Source organism: Sander vitreus, chromosome 3, assembly GCF_031162955.1.
Source record: "Sander vitreus isolate 19-12246 chromosome 3, sanVit1, whole genome shotgun sequence".
Taxonomy (NCBI): domain Eukaryota; kingdom Metazoa; phylum Chordata; class Actinopteri; order Perciformes; family Percidae; genus Sander; species Sander vitreus.
The window spans coordinates 28,448,776-28,471,534 of NC_135857.1; the positions used below are offsets into that span (position 1 = coordinate 28,448,776).

The following is a 22,759-nucleotide window of genomic DNA, read 5'->3' on the forward strand; positions in this document are numbered from 1 at the left end:
AGACCTTTCTACAGACTGTAGAAGGCTATAAGTGCTGCCAAAGGTGTAATCTACTAAATGACACAAAAGGTGAATATAAAAATTATTGTTTTATATATTTACTGAGAATCATTTGTAGAGATTTCATTTCATTTTGACATTAAAGAGTCTTTGATCAGTGTCAAACAGACCCTAATTCCATCCACTGTGCTTCAATGTTGTAAAACACTAACTTCAGCACTAGTTATGGTTTCGGATTGAAAACTGGGCCAGTTATGGCCGATTTCCCTCTCGTAAGTGGCCCACAGAGGTCTGACATAACTGTAATAATTATAATTAAAACATGAAAGAAAAATAGGGTCCAGAATAAAAGTCATGCGTTATGTTTTCATGAATTCAAAACAACAATATCAAGAAGGAGTTTCTAACATGTAGTTTAACTGTTGTCTTACATGTTGACTTGAGGTATCCAACTGAGGCCTCAGTATGAAGCTCAGCTGGAGTTGTTGCTCTTTTCATGACCACAGAGCTCAGCAGGAAATCTCTCCACTTTAAAACAACCTGCTCAATATTTCAGCTATTGAAAGCACAACATGTCCAGCTCAGCTTGGCAACATTGACTCTCCTCCCTAACTCCCAATGGTCTTCCACTTGACTGTGCAAGTCTCTTCAAACACAACATGGAGGGCTAGTCCTATGCTCAAGGCTGAGGCAATGTTACTGGGGAAGGTGACTACTCGCATTTAAAACGTGTAGCCAGCGGGGGGTGCTTTGTCATCTTTGTTGCTCTCCAGGGAGAAAGGAGGAATGCGAACATCAAAGTGGGAGCCATCAGTCCTTTCAATACGAAACGTCCCCCTAAACACAAATAATAGAGTATATTATTGTATATTTTATGTGTAATATGTTGAGCCTTTGGAGGATGTACTAAATAGTAGAATATGTAGCAGTGATGGGATCTGTGTTAATGTAAACTCACCACATATGACCACTGGGGGCTTGTAGAGACACATGGCTGCTGTACTGAAAGGCTGGTTGTTCTTTAGACAACACTGGCTCCTGTGACAGCACACAAAGACGAGTACAATGTGACAAGGTTACACAAAATATGTGTGTTTCAAGGTGCACTGATATAGTATACTGTATTAGTATACTGTATATAGTGTAATTTGTGTGTATGGTAGGCTATACATGTAGAACTACACAAGTAATGTCTACAACGCAGCTGATTGGAGCGAGATATAAACTACTGCCGTATCCTAAATCCAGACTGCATACTGATTCAGCAGGTTTTAAGTATGTAGTATGTTCACACTGAAAAAATGGCAAAATAAAGTCAAACGAGACAGAATGCATAGTAAATATGGTCGACTGCTTAGTGTGCCGTTGATGAAGGAAGAAGCTGCTGTAAAAAGAAAAAAAAAGGTGAACGGACACCGTCTCCAGATGGTCAAGATCTTGGACACTGCGTGACCGGTGTGTGGTGTACTAACCCTGCCTACGACTCCTCGTCCTCGCACCGTCTCCAGGGTTCCTGACAGGCTGAAGATCCTCCAGTGCCTCTCTCTCAGCTGAACCACCTCGTTGCCCATGTTTTCCAGACGGATACAGTACCGCCACTGCAGAAAGACAACGCACACAAACATGTTAATACACTGAGTCTGCTGGCACAGGCAAAGGCTAATAGTCACTAGGAAATATACCAGTGCCTGGCTTGTAGCTGGTGTTAATTTCCCACAGTGACTGTCCTTGTGGACCACTCAACGTGACGGTCCCCACAGATAAGAAAAATCTGATACTCACCCAATAAACATGGGAGTTCTGGGCCTCCTGAGAACAAGACAGAATTTCCATTAGCATTTACAGAGCCAACCGAAACATGAAAAGGCCACGAGAAGCCCAACGGCCAGGGTCTTGCTTGGCAGACCCAAAATGACATCTATGCAATGTAGGCAAGCTTCAAGCTGGTGTGGCTACAGGCTGTGTTTAAAGAAGAATTTTAGCAACCGCGCCATATTTCTGAAGTTTGATGCTGTTTTTATGCATGCAAGAGTTGCGCTGGTCATTTACCCTCATGCCCATGTAGAAGGGGATGACAGTGACTCGGATGTTCTCGGTGGTCTCCCTGTGGACATCTGAGAGCTCCAGCCAGGGGTGGTTCTTCTCCTGCCACGCCTTCAGGGTGTCTCTGGCTGTAAACGGAGGAGCTACAGAGAAGGACAAAGCACACAAATATTTACTGAAAACCTTGTTTTTCTGTTACTTCGACAATGTCACTGGTCAAATCTTAACCTAAAAGTGAAATTACATACAACTTGTATTTCAGGGAAATACATTCTTTTATGAATCTGGTGAATGGTAACATTGGCTTATAAAAGACAACATCTAAAACATTCAACTACACAACCAACCACCACAGCTATTAATCACTATGAAAATACAGAAATGAATAACACCCAAACGTACATCAACTGCATGGACAATCTACATGACGTCATCTTTGCAGAGATGTATTATTTATGACTTATAAAACCAGGGTTTTTCCTGCATGTAAGAATTTTTGGCATCCCTAAATAGGTTTTAGCCAGCCCCAAAGGACCACCAGTGCTAAAATAATAAAAATTGAGAAACAATAGCAATTCAAATCTTCTCTAAGTGTGTTTATCACCAGTTTACCCAACAACTGTTGAACAAGCAGAACATAAACTTGAATAGGAGCACTAATCTCAGTTTTACTGCCCAGAGTCGGGCTGTACCGGACTGTCAATGATTTTAATGGTAGTATTTAAATATTAATATTTTATTTAAGCAGTTTTGGGCTTCATTTACTCAAGCATAATAGGCATTTTGTTTATCAAATTGTCAGAAAGAATGCATATAGATTTCTGGCAAATAAGGTAACAGACTCATTGCCTTTACTGTACGCAAACCAAGCATGCGTGCTGTTGTGCGTAGTCCACTGTAAGGCACTATAAAAGGTTTGTGTGCAGAATGATGTTGAAAACTGAAGGACACAGAAGAGGGTTTACATTTGGCAGGGTTGAAGGTGAGGAAGCGCTCAAACAGCTCGTGCTGGATAGGGATGTGCTCTGCAGAGTTATAGGGCAGGATGTCTTCGTGGCTCACATAGTCCAGACCTGAAGGGAAGAAACAGACACACGGTCACATGGGGATGAGACAGAACAATTACTACCACCTCAAATGTTTTATACTGTGGGAGCTGAAACGGTGACTAGGATCAAACTCAGCTCTGCTGAACTCAGGTCAAACAATCCTGAAGTGGAATGAAGTGCTAAGCTGGACCATATCCTGAGTAGGGTGGAAGTATCTTCCATCTTTTTTCATTTATCATAAAAAAAAAAAGCCTGTTAGAAATGGGATATACAGGGTCCACCAATGATATTATGCAGCCAACATGTCAGTAGTTCAAGATGGCGGCGTGTATGGACGCAGCGGCCCCTCTCTGTCCCGATAGCGCGGCGTTTTCTTTTATTTCTAACTCTTCTTTTGACTTTTCTTTGTGTTTTTCCACGGCCGGACACAAGTACAGCCGTCAGTTTATGCTGGCCTACTAACGTTACCCGACAGACTGAGACACGAGCTCCAGGAACTCGGATGACTTTGCCGGCTTCCCCTCCCCCCCTCCCCCCCAGAGAGGAGACGCCGAAAGCGGTGCGAGAGGAAGCCAAGAACTCTGGACTTGGAACCCCCACCCCCATCAGGATCAGCACCGGCCACTTTATAATAAAGACATTCACGAACACTTCCTTTTATATTGCACATTTCAATATCTTTATCTTTAGTTTTCTGTACTTTGTTTGATTTTGCCTTACATTTGCACTATTTAGAATGTATTACTGTATTGTACATATTACTTATCTTTTTAATTGTATGTATATAACTTATCTTTCTTTATCTTATTTGTATATATTTCTTATCTTTTTCAGAGAGAAAAACATATTTTCAATTGCTCTGTATGTCTGGCACATATTGCAGAATTGACAATAAAGTTGACTTGACAGTAACGTATCAATGAAGTCTCGCGTCCATACCTGGGATAGCGTACAGGGCTCTGCTGTCATCATGGTTGGCCAGAAACGTCACTGCCTCTGTCTGGGATCTCTGAGACTGTAAAAGGCAACACAAACCAACAGTCACACTGCTGCCTCAGACACTAAGTGGTGGCTTTGTCTCCCTAATACCATCTCCACTCATTGCACTGCATGTCCAGACAATCAAAACGTACGTGAACAGGGTGTCTACAAGTGTGCTCAGGGCAAGTAAAGGTACATACATTACAAGGTATTAACCCAAAGACCAGTCACGTAGTGACGTAACAAATATCTGTCCCACAGGTCTGTTTAAGAGAGAGAGAGAGTAACAACTACAATACCAGAATTTCATCGATACCAGAATGTTTGTGAACAATGTGCTTATTATTCATATTTCCTTTTTTGGCAACTTGATTATGGCTTACTGTTAATTGTTGTTTACCACAAGGGACAGAGGATTAGGGTGTGAGATCTGGACTGGGGACTTGCTGACTAACCTTCATATGGTTTGTACAAGAAAAACAAAAAAATATCTGTTGTTATTGAGCTCCAACACAATATTCAGCACATCATCTCAAGTTGCCTGCCTGCCTGGACTCCAAAGGGTCTCTAGGGGCAATAAAGATGTATGTGAAATGCAAGGTAGTATTTGGTGGTCCTAAAGTAAAAACATACTGTATAGTGACTAGGGCTGTCAAAATTGCCCAAAAATGACGTTCCAATATTCGTTCTAAAAAAACCACAGCGGTTCGACTATATTCGAATATCTATTTTTGCGCATTATGTCCATAAGAGGGCAAACCAATACAACGGGCGACAAATACTTGCTTATCATTAGTCCTCTCTCTTTCTCTCCCTCTCTCTGGAGCGTGCAGCAGACAGGACAAGCCGCGCAATACACCGCCGTCACGGAGTCGTTCGTAATTTGGTTAGCAACCGAATCTCTTGCTGTTCCATGAATTTGTCCAACGTTATTTTCTTGTTGTGTCTGCAGTTGAAGATTTACGTTAGTGTCTTTGTGCTGTCTTCTTCCTTGCCGTGGTTGTTTGTTTACTTCCGGAAACGGCAACCTTGCTCTTCCCGACCAGTTCAATCAGACAGGAAACTGAACATTTACAGCAGCCCAGGCTCACAAACAATCGCGAGGCAGATCGCCACGGTAGTGCCCTTTTTTTTTTTATTACTCTAATAACATTCAAATATACATTTTCATATTCGAACACCTGTTTTATTTTTATATATATATATATATATATATATATATATATATATATATATATATATATATATATATATATACATACATACACACACAAATCATATAATATCCGTTGACAGCCCTAATAGTGACTTACTATGTGAGGACAGTCCCTAGTGTCAATCAGGACTTGATAGTAGGTGTGAGTCTTCCCCTTCACCTCCTTGGAGCCGTGGGCTCCTGGAGGCTCAGGTTTGCTGAAGGAAGAAAATAAGGGACAAAATGATCTCAGTTATACAAGTCTTACACACAAAATAAAGCCAACAAGGACCTGTTTGGTGCAGTCTGCAGCCAGAGATGGAGGTTTACCTTTCAGCCATGGGAGGGGTGATGTCTCTGTCATAAAGTCGGGCGTGCCAGGGAAACAAGACAATGCCTCTGTAGCCAAACACGCTGTGGAGAAACAGCTGAGGAGAGCACAACAACAACAAGCAGAAATTGGATGAGTTGCTGCGAGATTATATCTGCAGGTTTAATAAAGCATGAATTAGATTGGATTACAGTCAGTTGACAAGATCCCGCAAATGTGCTATCATAATACATTTATTTATGATTTATCAAAACTTAGACCAGATAACATAGGACAGAACTGTAATATTATAAAATAAGTCTAATATTGACCTTAAGGATTTTCTAATGAGAGAGAAGGGCCCTAAGGAGGTAGACCAGCCCATCTCTGTGTGTTTGTGTGTGTGTGTGTGTGTATATATATATATATATATATATATATATATATATATATATATATATATATATATATATATATATATATATATATATATATATATATATATATATATATATGTGTGTGTGTTGACTGAAAGTGACTTACCTGTCCCGTTTCATATTTGCCATGTTGCTTCACAGCCTCAAACACTCCCACTGTCTCCAAAATCTTCCCTTCAGGCCTGCTCCTGCCAAATACAGGCAACACCATTACACACTAGACCCTGGGCGTGCGTGCGTGCGTGCATGCTTTAGTTTGCCGACTCATAGTGGCTCCAGATATATTGTGTGTAAAACCAACATATGACCACAATCTAACAGGTCTACAAAACACAAGGATGGAAAACAAAACAACATCCTATATGGACAAACACAAACCATGCATAAGTCCCTGAGGAGCCTCAACAGGAAATCCCAGTTGTGAAGAGAAGAGGCTTTAGGATTTTCCCTTCTGTGGAGACTATATACATTTATCCCTACAGGGAAAGTCCTGATGCCTCCCTTCAGCTTCTCTGATCCCTTTCAACTGTAATCTCAATCACAATGTTAAGAAGATTGAATATAACACCTCGACTTCGATGTCAACAAGGAATATCATTCGACCTAATCTCCAGGTCCTCGCCTGCAGCCACTAAAACACACACACACACGTTTCAGAAAGCAGGTTTAATGAAAACTCTGAGTTTGTTAACCCTCAGATGAGGGGAAACTTTGGGTTTTCTGTTTCAGAAAGAGAGGTAACTTAAAGTTAAGAGTCAGTTACTATGGTAACTGAGTCTGTGAACCTAACCTGGTCGGGAGCAGGTTTTCTTCAAGAAACCTCGAGTTTCTCTCAGTCTGTCAGAGGGAGGAGACTGAGAGAATCTCATTTCCTCATTCATTCATTCCGTCTGTATCAGGCGCATTTTAATGCAGTTTGTTATCTGCATGAATAAAAAAAACGTATTGGGTTATGTTTGGCAGATTATAAAACGTTTATTTCTCAAACATGCCATGTCCTTTTGTTGACGATCCCGTTGATGAAAAAGCTGTATTACTTCACAGAGAGTTTACGTCGGGAGATGATACGAGTCCTGACTAGATGTATTTTCATTTCCACATAACCGATTTGAGAGGTAGGCTATTTCTTTTTTTTTTTCCACAGTCCATCAGATATGTAGATACCTTATCCGTCCTCATATCACTAACATCCACCATCGTGGACATGCTTTATTAACATCCAAGCAGATTATTTGTGTCGCATTACGTTTTTACGCAGTTTTCTTTATAACACTGGTGATGCGGATCACACTGTAATAGTGAAGCCACTGTATGCAGAGCCGTCAGAAAAGTGTGACTCGCTCTGAAACGTTTTTTAAACGTTTTTGTTGTGTTCCCTGGAGACAAACCAGTGAGAGCCATTAAAAAGAAATAAATGATTATAGATTATAGTTCTGTTAATGGTCATGGTGCTGCAGCCTCAGAATGGGATATAGTAGTAGCTTACTTTTTCGACCGCAGGATTGCACCTAAATGAAATTATAGGTGTAATACAATTCCAGTTTTCACCAGTAATATTATAAGTTAACTGTGATTAAATATGAAATTAATACTCTGTTGACTCGAGCAGCAATTTTCTCCCACACCACTTCTCTCTCTTTTACAGCAGCCGCTGTCTTGCTTTTTAACAAAATGCATGTTCAAACTCGCCGTTTGTGCGCATGTTACCATGGTGAACCATAGTATCATGGCTCCATTCATGCTGCCTTTTTATTGTGGTGGTGCACGCGCGTCAACCTACTCTTGAGTTGATTGAACCAACTCATATCAGCTGTTCTGGAACCGAAAACTCAGAGTTTCCCATCTCAGGGTAAATCAACTCAGACGTCATGGTTACACTCAGAGTTTGTTAAACCTTCTTCCTGAAACGGGCCCCTGGTCACTTCAAATAAATAACACGCATACTTCTGTGCTCACTGCAAAGCTAATCTTCACAACAGAGATGTAGAGTAGGGATTAATGAGGTGGATATATGGACAGTGGGATTTCATATTATACAGTAGGGTGGTTTCAGGTTATTTACTAATCGTGGGTGTATTGTGCAAGAATAATCATTGCATGCGTTCTGTCTGCTACAGCACACATATCTGCTCTGTGAATCAGGTGTCCTGTGAATCAGGTGTCCTGTGAATCAGGACAATCAGTAACCAAAAGGGAGAAATTTATATTTCATAATTTTGCGTTTCTTGATTGCACCCCCTAGTTTTGCATCGATTCGTCAGAATACGGTTAGGTATCCGTCAATTTAGAAGGAGACCATATCTCGATGCAGCCAATCATCATCATCAATCAAAACATTTGCAAAGCAGACTGAAAATTTTCGACTGTGCATTTTTCCATTCATCCATGTTTCCTTGATCGCAATTGTCATCTTTACCGCCTTTATTGGCGCATCACGATGTTTGCTGGTGCTGTCAAACAGCTGACTAGCGTGAAACTGACGGGTGGATGAGTATGTGCATCCTGATGTGTGTGCACTGCACGATACAAAAAAAAAGTACATACTGCACGTATGTGTTTAATAATGTCGACAAAGATGCGATACATTTAACATTACAAAATCCTGAACACCAAGTTTTCTCTGAGGATTGTAAACATGTTAAAAAGGAACATTGTTGGAAAGACGGCAGATATTTTCTGTCAAACGTCTTTGGTGTTGAGTGATCATGCTTTTTGTATTTCTACTGAAATTAATCAAGAGTTTCCAATATTTCTTTAATGCATCATTATCTGTGTGTCTATTCATAGGATGTAAAAGTAATGGCGTTTTTCCATTACATGGTACCTGCTCGACTCGCCATTTTTGGTTTTCCATTATGAAAAAAAGTCCCTGGTACTTTTTCACCTCCGTCGAGGTTCCAAGCGAGCTGAGGCGATACCAAAAGGTGACGTGAAAACCTACTGACTACAGACTACTGACTGGTCGGAGAGAATCGTCACTAATCACTGCGTTATTATTGCTATAGAGACAGACGCGGGTGTCCTGAACAAACCCGCCATTTTTAAATAGTTTAGCTAGCGGTGTTTTTTTTGCTGCCTCCAGCTTCTTCTGAAACAAAATGCGTCTTCTGCCACATGCCGAGAATCAAAAACAACACACCTTCGACGTTCTGTGTGTGTGTGTGTCACGGCAGTTTCCTGCGGCGGCGCTATGACGACCAGCAACGCTCCCCTAATGCATGAGGCGGTACTAAATCTGCAATGGGAAATGGAGGACGGGGCACCGCGGCCAAGCCAAGCCGAGTAGAGCTGGTGCTAGCAGTGGGTAAGCGCCATAACTCTGTGTGCTCCCCTGAAGCGGTGCTGTGAATCATTTCCATTGTACTGAATAAAGACAGGCGTTGATGCAACCTAAAGAAGAATTAGGAGCACTTTGTCTGATGCAACAAATCTCAGAATTATGGAAATATGAATGTGATTGCATAAATATAAATACAAATGACAACTTTGACAAAATTCTGCAGTTTACTTGAATTTACCCCAAACACATTTGTTACTTAAGTGTTTTTGTACATACTTAACACACCTTACTTTTCACAAAATGATATTCACATCAAAATGATTTAATTATTACTCATTGCTCTAATAGAAAACACTATATTAGATATCAATAAATGATGAAAACTCCCCAGGAGTGTAATTATCTTTGTACTGCACTGTATGTGCACACGGAGCACATGGCCTAAGCAGCTCTTAAACACATTTTTAACACGGGCTCTTCTTTTGTTACTACCTCTGCAACAATCTCAGACATGTCAATACACTGTGTGGCTGGAGATAATCAGATCTAAATATAGCCAACCCTGAAAACCCTGGAACCAGCCTCAGCCAACAGCTAACCCTGGTCAACAACTTGTCCTGCCAATAAGCACAGGAACATTTCACATCACTCTTTTCTTTCTGTACTGCAGTGAAGCCACTGAGCTGTCACCATGTCGGGGGAGAGATGGCAATGACAGCAATAAGACAGGAGATATGATTACACAATGCAAAGGTTACATAAACCAAAGTGAGAGATACAAGCTGGTGCTGAATCACTGCTGCTGATCCAATCATTGAGAGGACACTCACCCACCTGCACACCCACCTTAATGTGGCTCACAGTGGCTATATTTTACAAGTACACTCTGCCGCTCACTTTCTGTCTGATCCGACCAGTTCCCCATGATAATTAGAGCACTAAGTCTGTAAACTCCAATCATATGTCCAGGATGAGGGAAGCAAAAACTGCTTGGTCATGCTGTGTGAGGTAAGTTTCATTCATGAAACACCCTGAGTCAAAACTACATGGGTTAACATTGGAGCTCGTGCTAATTGTGTTAAGTGCTAGTTACAACAGCATTCCACAATAACTAGGGCTGGGTAACTTCGATACTTTTAGGCACCGACAGAATTGCCTCCATAGTATCGAGTATCGAAAAATGCCTCGTCAATTAATACCAATTTCAATACCTAAGGGAAGGTAACAACAACAGCTGTTATCTCATTGGTTGTGCTTTTGAAAGGTCAGCCTATCATGTGTAGGCGGCAAAACCGCCCTGCGCTGGCCGTTCGGTTGATTTCCTATGGGGAGAGCGGTGCCGCCCAACTATGCGCTGCGCTACCCCTGGCATTGCGCACCACTCGGATTTGCCGCTTTGCGGTGCGCTCAAAGCTTCAATTATTTCAACTTTGACCTAGTTGCCGCTGACCTATATGATATCAGTAGGGTTGTCAAACGATTACATTTTCTTAATCGCGATTAATCGTTGAATTTCTATAGTTAATCGCAATTAATCACGTTTTATCACATGATTAAAATTCTATTATTTTGCATTTCAGAACTGTTTTTAAGTACACATTAACAATGGAAAGCAATTGTTACCAGTGTATCTTAATTGGGAATCAAATGAATGCAAAGAAAATGACTTTATGAACTTGATTTTAAGATTTGTATTTGTTTATTATATATTTAATCTAGTCACACATTTGAATCTAGAGTCAATATTAGGGTTGGGTATTGTTTGGTTTGGATACCGGTGCTAAAGCTCTACTTTTAAAACGGTACCGGCGCCTTAACCGATACTTTTTAAGAACGTTAAAAAAAAGAAGGGTACTAAACAACAGTTGGCGACATTAAAGAATGGCTTGTTTATTGCTAAGGCCATATCGTCAAAATTAAATGTTTAATAATAATGTAATCACTATAACAATAACGTATTTCACTAGCAGATGGGAAAAGGGCATTTAACAATAACTTTGAATGCACCACGAGGCTGTAAATTACCAGTTTCATTTAACGCACCGTCTGTGTTTTTCCGACAACAGCAGCTGCAGATTGTTATATCCCGGTGTCGGAATCCTCTACAGTGAAATACAGACAAACTTTACACCGTTTAGCGTTAGCTGTCAGCATTGTAACCGTGTTTAATCCAGCTACTAGCTAGCGGTAGGCTAACGTTAGCTGCTGTCGAGTATAGTGTTAACTAGCGTCACGTGCAGCAATGTTTCTGTTGCCTGTAACGTCTGTTTCAGAGCATCAGAGAGAAGTGCAGGCATACCAGTGGCACCAGAATGAGGCGCCGAAATCCGCGTTGCTATTCCTGCAGCAGCAGGATGTGTTACGAGGAAGTACGGCAAAACAGTAGCCTGTTAGGCACGACGCAAAGCCGAGTGAAGTGAAAATAAATTAATAAATGGCGGCATGCGATTAAAAAAAATTAACTCGTTATGCTCGGCCCTTAATCGCATCGCGATTAACACGTTAATGCTGACAGCCCTAGATATCAGCTATCGTTACCTAGCAACGGGAAATAGCTTCCTTGCCACCCTTAATGACGAATACCTGCGCTGCACTTTGCTCTCTGCGCTTTGCTCTGCGCCCTACCTAGCGGTGCGCAGAGAACAAATCGCTTATCGTGTGTAGGCGGTTTAAGAGTCATGCCCCAGCATAGACCAGGAGGCAACCTTTTAATTATGAAGACATTTTAAAATGTTCTTGCCAATCAGTGTGTCATTTCAGCATTAAGCATGCCATCATCTACCAAGCAAGCACAGGCAGTGTTGTTTTTTTCCCTTTGCGCCACATTCTGTGAAGAAGGCAACGAGTACTAGCCAATCAGAGGCAGAGTAGGGCGGGTCTTCGCGGAATGCGGATAGGGAAAAAGTCAATCAAACTACTGTAAATAAAAGGCTGTGCTCCTGCCAATGGCTAGAGGTTATTTGGCATGCGGATTGGAACATTTTCAAAAGACACTGGCATCGACTGTATCAATGACTGTGACGTTAAACACTGAAATTAATTAACATAAAATCAGTGATAATCAGTTGATGTTCAAGTGGCAGCAAGTAGGCTAACTAGACACAATATTTCATGAGTTCAGCATTGACACAAATATGTTATCTTTTCGTGCTTTGTTATGATATAAAAACAGTGATTAAATACTACAACATTTATTAGACAAAAATAAAGTAAGAACATCCGTCCACATCCAGTAAACAGTGTTGGGTAGTAACAGATTACATGTAATCGGGATTACGCAATCAGATTACAAAACATTAGAAACTACAGTATAGCCTAATCAACCCAGATTACATTTGAAAACATGTGTAATTAGATTATAGTTACATTGCCAAGAATTACTTGATTACATTTAAATTACGTCTTTAAAATATGGACATTTTAAAATCATGAAATTTGGATTCATGATACCAATTCTGAATATGTTCTACTACTGTATGCTATGAAAAACAGCAGCAACAAAAACGTAAGAAAGAAACCGCATCCCACATGTTGTAGAACACAGTACACCTGCAGTTTGTGTCAGTACTGTTTCGGAAGGGTTGATTTGACAAACTGTAAATGCTGAATATGCTAAATGCATTTTATACCCGAGTTGAATGCGTTCTATTTAAAAGTCGCATTTTCATTGTTTTCATTAGCTCTAGCCCGGTTAGCTATTGTTAGCAATACCAGTTGATAACAACGCATTACGCCGTATTTTTGTGCATGCAAACAGCGTAACAACATGTCCACAGATAGAAGTTGAACATGCCTGTGTGAACGACTGATTTAGTGACACAAATAAGACAGAAGTGCTTATAACTTTGTTACTGCAGCCTTTCACAACTGTTGATACAGGGGGCAGCCAGGGCTACTGCGAGGTTGTACGAGTTCCGAGCTCGTAAATCCCAGGTAAGGGGGCGTGTTTACGACTTTGACCTCGTTAAAACCGAGTTGCGAGGTAAATAGAACGCGGCATAATCTGACCCAACGAACCGCCAACAAACAATGAATTAATTTAGACTCTGTTACGGATAACCAGTAACGTTATGTTACAAAGTGTTGCCGTTTTACAGGATTATAAATCCCGTGACATCACTAATGTCAATCTTACTAAAACATGCCAAATAATTAAAGAAAAATGTCCACTGTGGATGATAACTTAACTGAGTGATTTAACATGTATTGACTCAGCTGGTTGCAGACAGGCAGTCAAATCAGGGATCTCAATCCATGCTGGCTAGTTATCTGCTAGCTAATGGGCAGCAGAGGACAACCGTACTTTTCTCTTTTTCTGATACGAAATGTCAGCTCATGTTTGCCCACCACGCTCATAACGCAAACACAATCTCGAAGCATCTGCCATCATCTCAACAACAACGTGGCCAATGTCTTTACGGTGCCATCTTGAAGAGTTTGTAACGTTACTTAGCTAAAGTCTGAGGACAGTGGCTGCGTCTCTTACCGTGAGGACATGAACCTCCTCTGCTGAACACCGCCGGGCAGTCCGCAGGCTCGGCATTGTACCCGCGGTCTGAACACCTCAAACCCGCTGCTGCTGTCAACGACACTCGACAGTATTCTAATGGTGTGTTTCTTGTTGTATTTACTGACAGTGCTCAGCAAGCCTCGGCGTAACGCAGACGCCGCCATCTTTCCAGCTATAGCACGCTCAGCTCACTTAGCTAACATGCAACCCAACATGCACTAGCAGGGCACTGATGCCGCGTTCATGGAACAACTGAAGAGTCGTATTTACGATAACTTTATGCTTAAGATAAACTTGCGAGAAGTAATAGAGCTAAATATAGGAAAGACGTTGCAGTTTTTTCTGTGACAACATGACTCAATGCTACTTTACCAAACGTCTTGAATATAATTCAACCCCCTGTGCAATATTCATTCTGTGTGCAATAGTCACTGTTTCATAAATAGGCCCTGAATGTATACATTTCTTAATGCTATGTTATGTTATTTCATTAGGGTCCGAGTAGTGAAACTGCAAGGACCCTATTGTTTTTGGTCAGATTATTATCTTTCCGAGTCCTTCGTCGCATTTTTGAGGGGGTTAGAATGCACGAAAACTTACAAAAATTTGCACACATGTCACAGCTGGTGAACATTGCAAAGATTCAAAAAAAGTACACATATCCACCACTAGGTGGCGCTATTCCAGAAAAACGCATTTGGTCCTATAACTCCCAAACCGTATATCGCACATTCAAAAACCATATATCTTCGCGTTCCCTGGATCCAGCTGAATCTCCTGCTATAGGCCACGCCCATTTCCGCCTAGACTTTTATGCGTGAAAAATCGCGATTTATCGAAACCCTACTTTGCCGAACTCCTCCTAGACCGTGCGACCGAGCTGCACGAAACTTGGTAGGTAGCATCTCGAGACGGACCTGACAAAAAGTTATCCAAAGAATTCAAACCCGCGCCGCTGCAGGACTCAGCCAACATGGGGCGCACGCTCTTACTGGGTGAGCTAGAGGAAAACTCACAAAAATTGGGGCCCACATAAACACGTGGGAGTTTTGCGAGACTGTACAGCAATTTGGCCCATACCTGTAAGTGGGCTCCATAGCGCCCCCTAAGGCGTGGAAGGGCTTAACTTGGACATAGTTGCTCCGATCTTCACCAAATTTAATACACATATTGCTCTAATCATTGCGGACATATTTCCCATTTACCTTCATCAGCTCCGCCCAACTGGAAGGCGGCCATTATTAATGATTAATTTTTCATTTTTCACATTCTTTCGAACTAGTCCTAGGCTGTGATTTCAATTTTCTTCAATCTTTGCAGGTAGTATCTGTTGACCCTCATGACAAAAAGTTATCCAAAGAAGTTTGATAGTTGAAAAAATGCACAAGTTACAGCAACTTCCTGTCTAAACAGGAAGTTGCGTTATCTTGGAAACAATTACTCCGATTGCCCCGAAACTTGAACACGTTGTTCCTCGTGGTCGGTTTAGCATTAGCATCTGTGCCAAACTTGGCTGCAATCGACCATTAGATGGCGCCGTTTAATTTTTTTTTCAATAATCAGCAAAATATCGATATATGGGAAACCTACTTTGTCTAACTTGTGAGTCCGATCGGCACGAAAACTTGCATATAGACCCAGAGGACCCTCATGACAAAAAGTTATCAAAAGATTTGTGATAGCTAAAACAGTGCGCAAGTTATGGAGGACCAAGTTCCTGTAGGTGGGTGTCGAAACAGGAACGGTTGTATCTTGGCAAAAGTTAATCCGATTTACATGAAACTTAGAATGTGTGGTCTTCATGTGATATTGCGTCTGCTAGTACCCCCTGGGCAAGGAACGAGGGCCAGTCATCGCTGCTTGCAGCTTTAATTTTATTCTATGATTGTTTTTTTATATTTACTGTTTTCCTTCATTGCCTTTTATATTTGTTATTTACTTATTTTTTTATTATATTTTAATATAATGTCCCTTACAATTTCTACTTACTGTTTTTCTTTAATGGAGCCGCCCAGCATAACCTTACATGTTTGTACTTGTATAACCGGTGTGACAATAAACATTTTGAATGAAATAGACAGCGGCAGATAAATGTGAGACTTGTGGGGTGGCAGTAGCTCAGTCCGTAGGGAGTTGGGTTGCCCGTTCACCTCCTGGGCACTGCCATGGTTTCCTTGAGCAAGGCACTGAAACCCCTAACTGCTCTGAGCGCTCAAACATGGGATGCCCCCTCACTCTGACATCTCTTCATTAGTGCATCTATAGGTCCTGAGCATGTGTGCTGTGTGTATTTTCAGGCCTGTGTGTAAAAACTGTACTGAGAAAATGTGAATTTCCCCTTGCAGAATAAAGGCATGTCTTCTTCTTCTAACTGCAGGGAAACTGTTTAACATGTGCTGATAGGTGGTGGGAAGTTAATTGTAGAAAGAGAGACTGAAAGACAGATATGGAAAGGGAGTGGACCATCATAGGACTGTTAGAGGCTGGACTATAATCAGGTTGCTCAAACAAGTCCCTTAGGTCTCTCCAGTTGATCCAGAATGCTGTAGTGCATGTACTGATGAGAACTAAGAAAAGATCACATTTCTTAGCGTCTCTGCATTGGCTTCCTGTAAAATACAGGATTCAATTTAAAATCCTTCTCCTGACCTACAAAGCTCTTTCTGGTCAGGCACCATCATATCTTAAAGAGCTTATAGTACCATATTGCCCCACTAAAGCACTGCACTCCCAGAATGGAAAGTTACTTGTGGTTCCCAGAGTTAGCCTTCAGCTATCCGGCTCCTCTCCTATGGAACCTTCTGGGGCAGACACCATCTCCACATTTAAGAGTAAGCTTAAAACTCTCCTCTTTGATAAAGCTTATATAGTTAGGGAGTGAGGAGTAGCAGAAAACTAGACCGGCGGGGGAGGGTTTGTAGCTGCAGACATGGTGCCCCCCTCATCTCTGCTTCTCTTCATAGTTGTTGGATTCATACCAACCTTTTGTAGGCTGGCTCAGGTTTGCCTTGGACCAACTCTTAGTAATGCTGCTATAGTTTTAGACTGCCAGGGGACTTCCTACAACAAACTGAGCTCCTCTCGCTTTCCATCTGTGTGCATTCATGTCCCAATAATGCTCGTTACTAACTTAGCTCCGGGGAGCTTCTTCCCTCGCTTCCGCCTCGCAGATTTCCTTGAATTGGGGTGGCAACTGAATCCTGGTTGCAGCTGCTGCTGTGGTCCTGTTCAATGCCCTACACCGCTATTACTATTAATTCTAGTCTAGGAAGTTTTTCCTCGCCACTGTCGCACAGACACACACTTACTCTTGGGGGGAATTGTTGCTGAATTGTTGGGTCCTTTTAAATTATAGAGTGTGGTCTAGACCTACTCTATCTGTAAAGTGTCCTGAGATAACTCTTGTTATGATTTGACACTATAAATAAAATTGAATTGAATTGAATTAGAGGGGGAAACCAACCAGTATTAATGTGTCGTGCAGACTTTAAGTGGAACATCTGGCTCCAAAAAGTAGCTTTGTTTAAATGTTCCTACCAAAACACTTAGTAGGCCTATTTCACGTCAAGTCTGTTGAGGTTAAAACCCTCAGCTCTTGCTTTTCGGAGTTTATGAGGAGACCATGAATGCACCAAAAGAAATCACGTGTGCTGTAGCGATTAACATTTGAGTTGAATATGGAATAAAACATTATTGTCTGCTGGTGATTAAACATTAACAGTTTATAAAGATTATAAATATGTTTTGACAATTTTCCAAAATGCGCACTAATAATAATACGTCTTCACGCTGTTCGTTGGTCATGTGAGCGAGTACGTCATCGTGTCACAAGACAAACACAACATGGCTGCTCACTTGGAGATATTTACCTCTGGCAGTTAGTTTAAACGCCGAATTTCAGTGTATAATCATAATAAAGACCGGTAGGGATAGTTTTGGCTCCTTTATCTGTAGACATATGTTCACTGGCAGCTCGTGCCTTATTGAGACAAACGGTATATTTTATCTAGATAGCTGCATCGCATTAAATCCGACCATCCTGTCTTGAGTCATTGGGATTTAAACCATGGCCTCTGCATTTGTTGTCGGAGATAAATTCAGAAATAAGGTCACGGAGTTATTAGAAAAGACGGACTCATCTCTGCCCCAGCGACTGAGAGAAAAACTGGAGGAGACTCTTGGAGCACCACAACCAACCCTCTCCTTCAGTACAGCGAGAACACTGAAGAAATACCTTCAGGACAACGGTACACTTTTTATAGAATAACTTCTAATGGAAGGAAGTGCGTTGCATTCACAAAAGAAAAAAACCACTTTAGCTCAAAATTATTAGTTACTATCTCGTAATTACGAATTGGTGGTTATAACAAAATATGTTTCTGATGCTAATCATTTCTTTCAGCAAGAACAGTTGAGCATTGTTATTTGTCCTTAAAGACCAGACAAACTTAACATTTAAGCTACAATATATCATTTTATGTAATTAAACACCCTAGGATATAACTGCATTTCGTTGTCTTTGTACTTATATTCTGCACAATGACAATAAAGTTGAATCTAATCTAGTCTCATGTAATCATGAGACTAGATGTATCAATATTAAAAACATTCTGTCTTCCAGCTTTTGCAAACACGTGCCGAAGTTGTGGTGTGATGTTCTGCAATAAAATAATTCATACTAGAAACCATGGCAGCAATATGTAACTGTGTAACACTTTCTTGTTGCTGTATTGCAACAGGGCATCCTTTCTACCTGCATGAGTTGTTGGAGGATAGCTCGCTGCACCTGCCTGAGGTTGTGAAGCCTCCCAGGGTAAGTGAAACCATGGACATGCCCAAGTTTGAATATATATATATATGGTATTATATTTGTCTGTTTAACCTCTAACACATCAATCAGTGTTATGGTGCATTGACAGCATGCAGGAAACAAGGCAGAGACAAGCTGACAACTTGAAATACAATTGATGTGATAGAAACTAACTAGAGACTTTTGATGATGGAGCCCAATTTTTGCAACTTATCCCTATATCCCTCCATAATATTTAGCAAAGTGTTATCCTTTCCAAGGGAGATGGAGAAAATAGAATAAATATCATCAGTACCCGGGGAAGAAATCTCTGCTGCAAACAACTGAAATTGAACCGTGACTTTTCTCTCTCAGAACCCAGAGCTTGTCAAACGTCTTGAGAGGATTAAAGCCAAACTGGCCAACGAGGAATACAACAGAATCACACGTAATGTCAACACTCAGGTACGTTTTTGTATATGTTAACATTAAAAATAATGAAGGTCTTGCTATGAGGTATGTATATATAAATATAGAGATCTTGTCATGTACTTGACTGCTTAAATTGTCTCATTTTTAATCGTGGTGTAAGACTTACAGAATTTTTCCAACGGTGTAGAAAATAGGATGTTTTTTGGATCATATCATGTTGCATTTGAATGTACATTGCTCATGTGATAAATATCTTTTTTTGTCTTCAGAAAATCAACCACAATGAAACATTAGCAGATTTTGGACGGCAAGGTTAGTTTGGTACACATGTACAGTACAGTTTAATATCTTATTACTATTATATTATCACCCTTCCAGCAATCAGAGGCTGAATAATATATGCTTTCCCCTCTCTTTCTTCAGTGCGATCAGTCAAAGCAGTGGTGGCGACCATATTCAACTTCCTGGTCACCGTGGTTGCTGCTTTTGCCTGTTCATATATGGCGAGTCAGTACCTATTCACTGACACTGCAGCGGTAAGAGAGTATGCTATACACGTAGTTGGCAGTGCAGTTCAGTTCACAAGCCATGCAACTACCCCCGCGTTTATAAAACTAATCATAGTGAGATGTGGTGGGGATATTGGAGGCTGTATTTTGTGATGTTTTTGTATTGGATTGCATTACACTAAAAGTTGTCTGATGTTTTCTTCTTTAAGTTCTGTTTGTATCCACCTAATGGTTACATAACTTGGGCTTTTTTTTTGTTTCTGTCACCTGTCTTCCAGCGTGTAATATCGGCTGTGATTGCTGCATCTGTTGTCGGCCTGGCGGAGCTCTATGTGCTGGTCCGGACCATGGAAGGGGAACTAGGGGAACCATAGCAGTTACTCAAAAAGAACAAGGGAAACACAAAACCAGTGAACTGTAGCAGCCCTCAAAGCAGAACTTTGGCAACCCCACCGAGGCGCCTACTGGTTCAATACAGACATCTCACTTTGCCATGAAAAGCTCGTGGACTTTTTGCTTTTTATTTGACAGGAAAATTGGTGGATTTTTTAAATACGGTTTAAGATACTGAGAATTTAAAAAGTGATACAAATAGCACTAAACGGAAGCTGGGACATTACAAGAAAGCAAATTCAAAATGACTGAATATCTGTTCTTTGACTTTGTTAACTACTCCTGCTTTACATGACATTCCACCTGCCCAGACTTTTTCTTTTTTAAATTAAATTACATTAAAACATGAATCGTATTCCTTATTTATTTACAGCTATTTTGTATTTTAGATTTTTCCCAAAACCACAGCCCGGACATAAAGGCTCATTTACTCATGATTCTTTCCATTCTGTTCTTAGATGTGATCATATTTTGTGCTTACTCTCCTGTGGGTCATGTTAGAGGATAGGAACAAACAACCTAAGTGGTCATATGGGTTAGAGGACTTTTCAGATTTGACACAGTTTAATGTTTTTGTATCAGTACTCTGTCCATTTCAGAAAGTAATATTGAATAGTATTTCAATCAGGAGAGACTTAATTTAAGAGTGAAATACAGTAAGTTTAACGAACATGGTGCATAATAGGTTGATATGTTAGAGTCTTTGGCGATTAGACTCCATCGCAATGTTAAATTATAGGGGTTAGAGGGCATGGGTGTATAGGAATATAGTCTTGCTTTGCCAGATCATCCTCCACATGCTGCAGAGCTGCTGAGGAGGGTCTTTCTAGTCCACACAGCATTCCGGGATTGGAGAAAAACGTGCTCTGGTTTATTGGCATTTCTTTAAACCAATCACAATCGTCTTGGACGGTACTAAGCGCCGTATGGAGCAATGGCGCATCCTGCAAAATAGCCTCGGGAAGGAACTTGTTTTGGTGGAACATACCAAACGTTCAAAGGTTGTTTTAATCGTGCAACAGAAATATCAGATTGGACAGATAGTCTAGCTAGCTGTCTGGATTTACCCTGCAGAGATCTGAGGAGCAGTTAACCATAGTCCTCATAAATCCACCGGAGTTTAAAATGTCAACACAAAGAAAGCCCAAGGCAACGGATATCCGGCCTAAATGAGTGAAATCCGGCAGAATTTCCATCGGCAACAGAGCAATCCCGGAGGTGGAGCGTAGAGGATATAGACTAATAGGAATATTCCCCACATGGAGTCTAGACACTGGTGGTGATGACGAAGGGATAAAGGAAGCCTGCAGATCTGGATGGATGTGATGTGAAGCGGGGGGGAACCCTGGGAGCTGGGAATGATGAGAACTGGAGGTGAATGTGGTGAAGGAGGGTCGCATCAATTGTGCCTGAAATGACAACTGACAGCAGCAAAGAGTAGAACACATTTAAAGTTTGATCGCAATATCTCACAGAGATTGTGGCAAAATCTGGTTGGTGTAAATGAAAGAGTGGACGCCCACATTCAGCTGACAATGCAGCTGATTAGGTTGGGAGAGAGAGAGAGAGAAACGTGATGGATAGAAGTCTTCCTTAATGAACTTACGCTGAGCTTCATTAGTGTTAGCCTCCTACTTTATACCTCACTAAAAACTGAGCGTGCATGTTCATTCTTGACCTTGTCAAAAAGTGGTTCACAGTCATTCTTAACAGAGCAAACTATCTACAGATGAAGACCATGAGATAAGGTTGACATCCCTGGAAAAAGATTGAGTTATTTTTTTCAAGTTGTTGGTTTTATTTTGCCCTGTAGTCGCCCTTGTTTTGACTCTAATAAGTAACCCACCAGCTGTAGCGTCAGTTACTAATACTGTTTACTGAACTGTTGTTGAATTATTTCATCATCCATCTCCACCTGACAGATGTGCTAATAATTGTCTTCTGATCTGTGCTTACTGTATCTGGTTTAAAGTGAATTATGGCTGCATCAAAAACAAACGATTACTGTACACCAGAGCTACAGAAGACTCATCATCCTGCGAGCAGTAACACCATGTATCTTATTTCATACGACACAATAGATCTGTTTTCTCTGATCCCTTCTCGAGATATGAATTCATATTTATTTGTAAACTATCCCATCCTCCTCTTATCAAGTCCTGTCATATCAGTGGGAAGATTAAAAAATTGTAACTACATCTGGAATACAAAAAAAGTATCTTCCTAAGATCTGAGATTTGACACCCGGATTAAAGGTTTATTGAAAGATTATTTGGTATTAAAGATTATTATGATATGCAGAGATCTTTGTCCAGTGCTGGACAGGGCACACTACTGTCATATTTGCCTCTGTATTATACCGCTCATGTAATATTTCAAAACGTAAATCCAGGCAGTATTACAGAGCCTGTAAGCTGATAGACCCCTGAGCTCTGGCTTTAATTTAGTTCTTATTTTTCATTCTTTTCCTCGTCCCTCTGTCCACCTAACCCTCCTGATACTTACAGTACAGAGAGATATGAAAACAATATATTTTGACTTAGAAAATAATTATTCCTGTCATGGTATCTTACCACAAAGAATCATTTTAATCAGGATGTTTTGAAAGATAATACTTGAAGCATTAAACAAGCCACAGTTCAGCTTAGAGCAGGAAAACAGGAGCTGGCATCTGTGAGAAGAATCCATGTCAAGTACATCAGTGAATCACCTGTGTGACAAGTTGGTGGGATAGTGAGCTGCTCTATGCATCCTTCCATTAGTCTTTTTTTATTGAGAGAAAATCAAAACCAGACTAGAAACACACTAGAACAAGTCTATATATGCACGAC

At 40.8% G+C, this 22,759-nt stretch overlaps 2 protein-coding genes across 3 annotated transcripts; one reads left to right on the forward strand and one right to left on the reverse strand.

The window, feature by feature from the left end:
- Positions 1-263: 263 nt before the first annotated feature.
- On the reverse strand, positions 264-14,033 carry poldip2 (polymerase (DNA-directed), delta interacting protein 2). 2 transcript variants are annotated; one of them, XM_078246810.1, is made up of 11 exons: positions 13,782-14,033; positions 6,122-6,197; positions 5,599-5,696; positions 5,387-5,486; positions 4,032-4,107; positions 3,009-3,116; positions 2,050-2,186; positions 1,783-1,809; positions 1,473-1,598; positions 959-1,038; positions 264-837 (listed from the first exon to the last, which is right to left on the reverse strand). In XM_078246810.1, the coding sequence occupies exons 1-11, from the start codon at positions 13,967-13,969 to the stop codon at positions 723-725; spliced, it is 1,131 nt and encodes a 376-aa protein (XP_078102936.1). In that variant the 5' UTR covers positions 13,970-14,033; the 3' UTR covers positions 264-722. The 2 variants fall into 2 exon arrangements, with proteins under 2 accessions (XP_078102936.1, XP_078102935.1); XM_078246809.1 differs by having other exon boundaries at positions 6,122-6,203.
- Positions 14,034-17,617: 3,584 nt separating this feature from the next.
- Positions 17,618-20,278, forward strand: vma12 (vacuolar ATPase assembly factor VMA12). The gene is made up of 6 exons (XM_078246811.1): positions 17,618-18,052; positions 18,545-18,618; positions 18,970-19,059; positions 19,296-19,338; positions 19,450-19,562; positions 19,814-20,278. The coding sequence occupies exons 1-6, from the start codon at positions 17,872-17,874 to the stop codon at positions 19,907-19,909; spliced, it is 597 nt and encodes a 198-aa protein (XP_078102937.1). The 5' UTR covers positions 17,618-17,871; the 3' UTR covers positions 19,910-20,278.
- The last annotated feature ends 2,481 nt before the right edge of the window (positions 20,279-22,759 follow it).

Excerpts from the sequence above, each read along its gene's own strand:
- poldip2 (XM_078246809.1), bottom strand. The coding sequence starts at position 13,969 with ATGGCGGCGTCTGCGTTACGCCGAGGCTTGCTGAGCACTGTCAGTAAA. Across the intron at positions 5,697-6,121 it reads GCAAATATGAAACGGGACAG|CTGTTTCTCCACAGCGTGTT; the intron begins GTAAGTCACTTT and ends TGCTCTCCTCAG. Across the intron at positions 2,187-3,008 it reads CACCTTCAACCCTGCCAAAT|CTCCTCCGTTTACAGCCAGA; the intron begins GTAAACCCTCTT and ends CCTTCTCTGTAG.
- vma12 (XM_078246811.1), top strand. The coding sequence starts at position 17,872 with ATGGCCTCTGCATTTGTTGTCGGAGATAAATTCAGAAATAAGGTCACG. Across the intron at positions 18,619-18,969 it reads AGGTTGTGAAGCCTCCCAGG|AACCCAGAGCTTGTCAAACG; the intron begins GTAAGTGAAACC and ends TTTCTCTCTCAG. Across the intron at positions 19,563-19,813 it reads TATTCACTGACACTGCAGCG|CGTGTAATATCGGCTGTGAT; the intron begins GTAAGAGAGTAT and ends CCTGTCTTCCAG.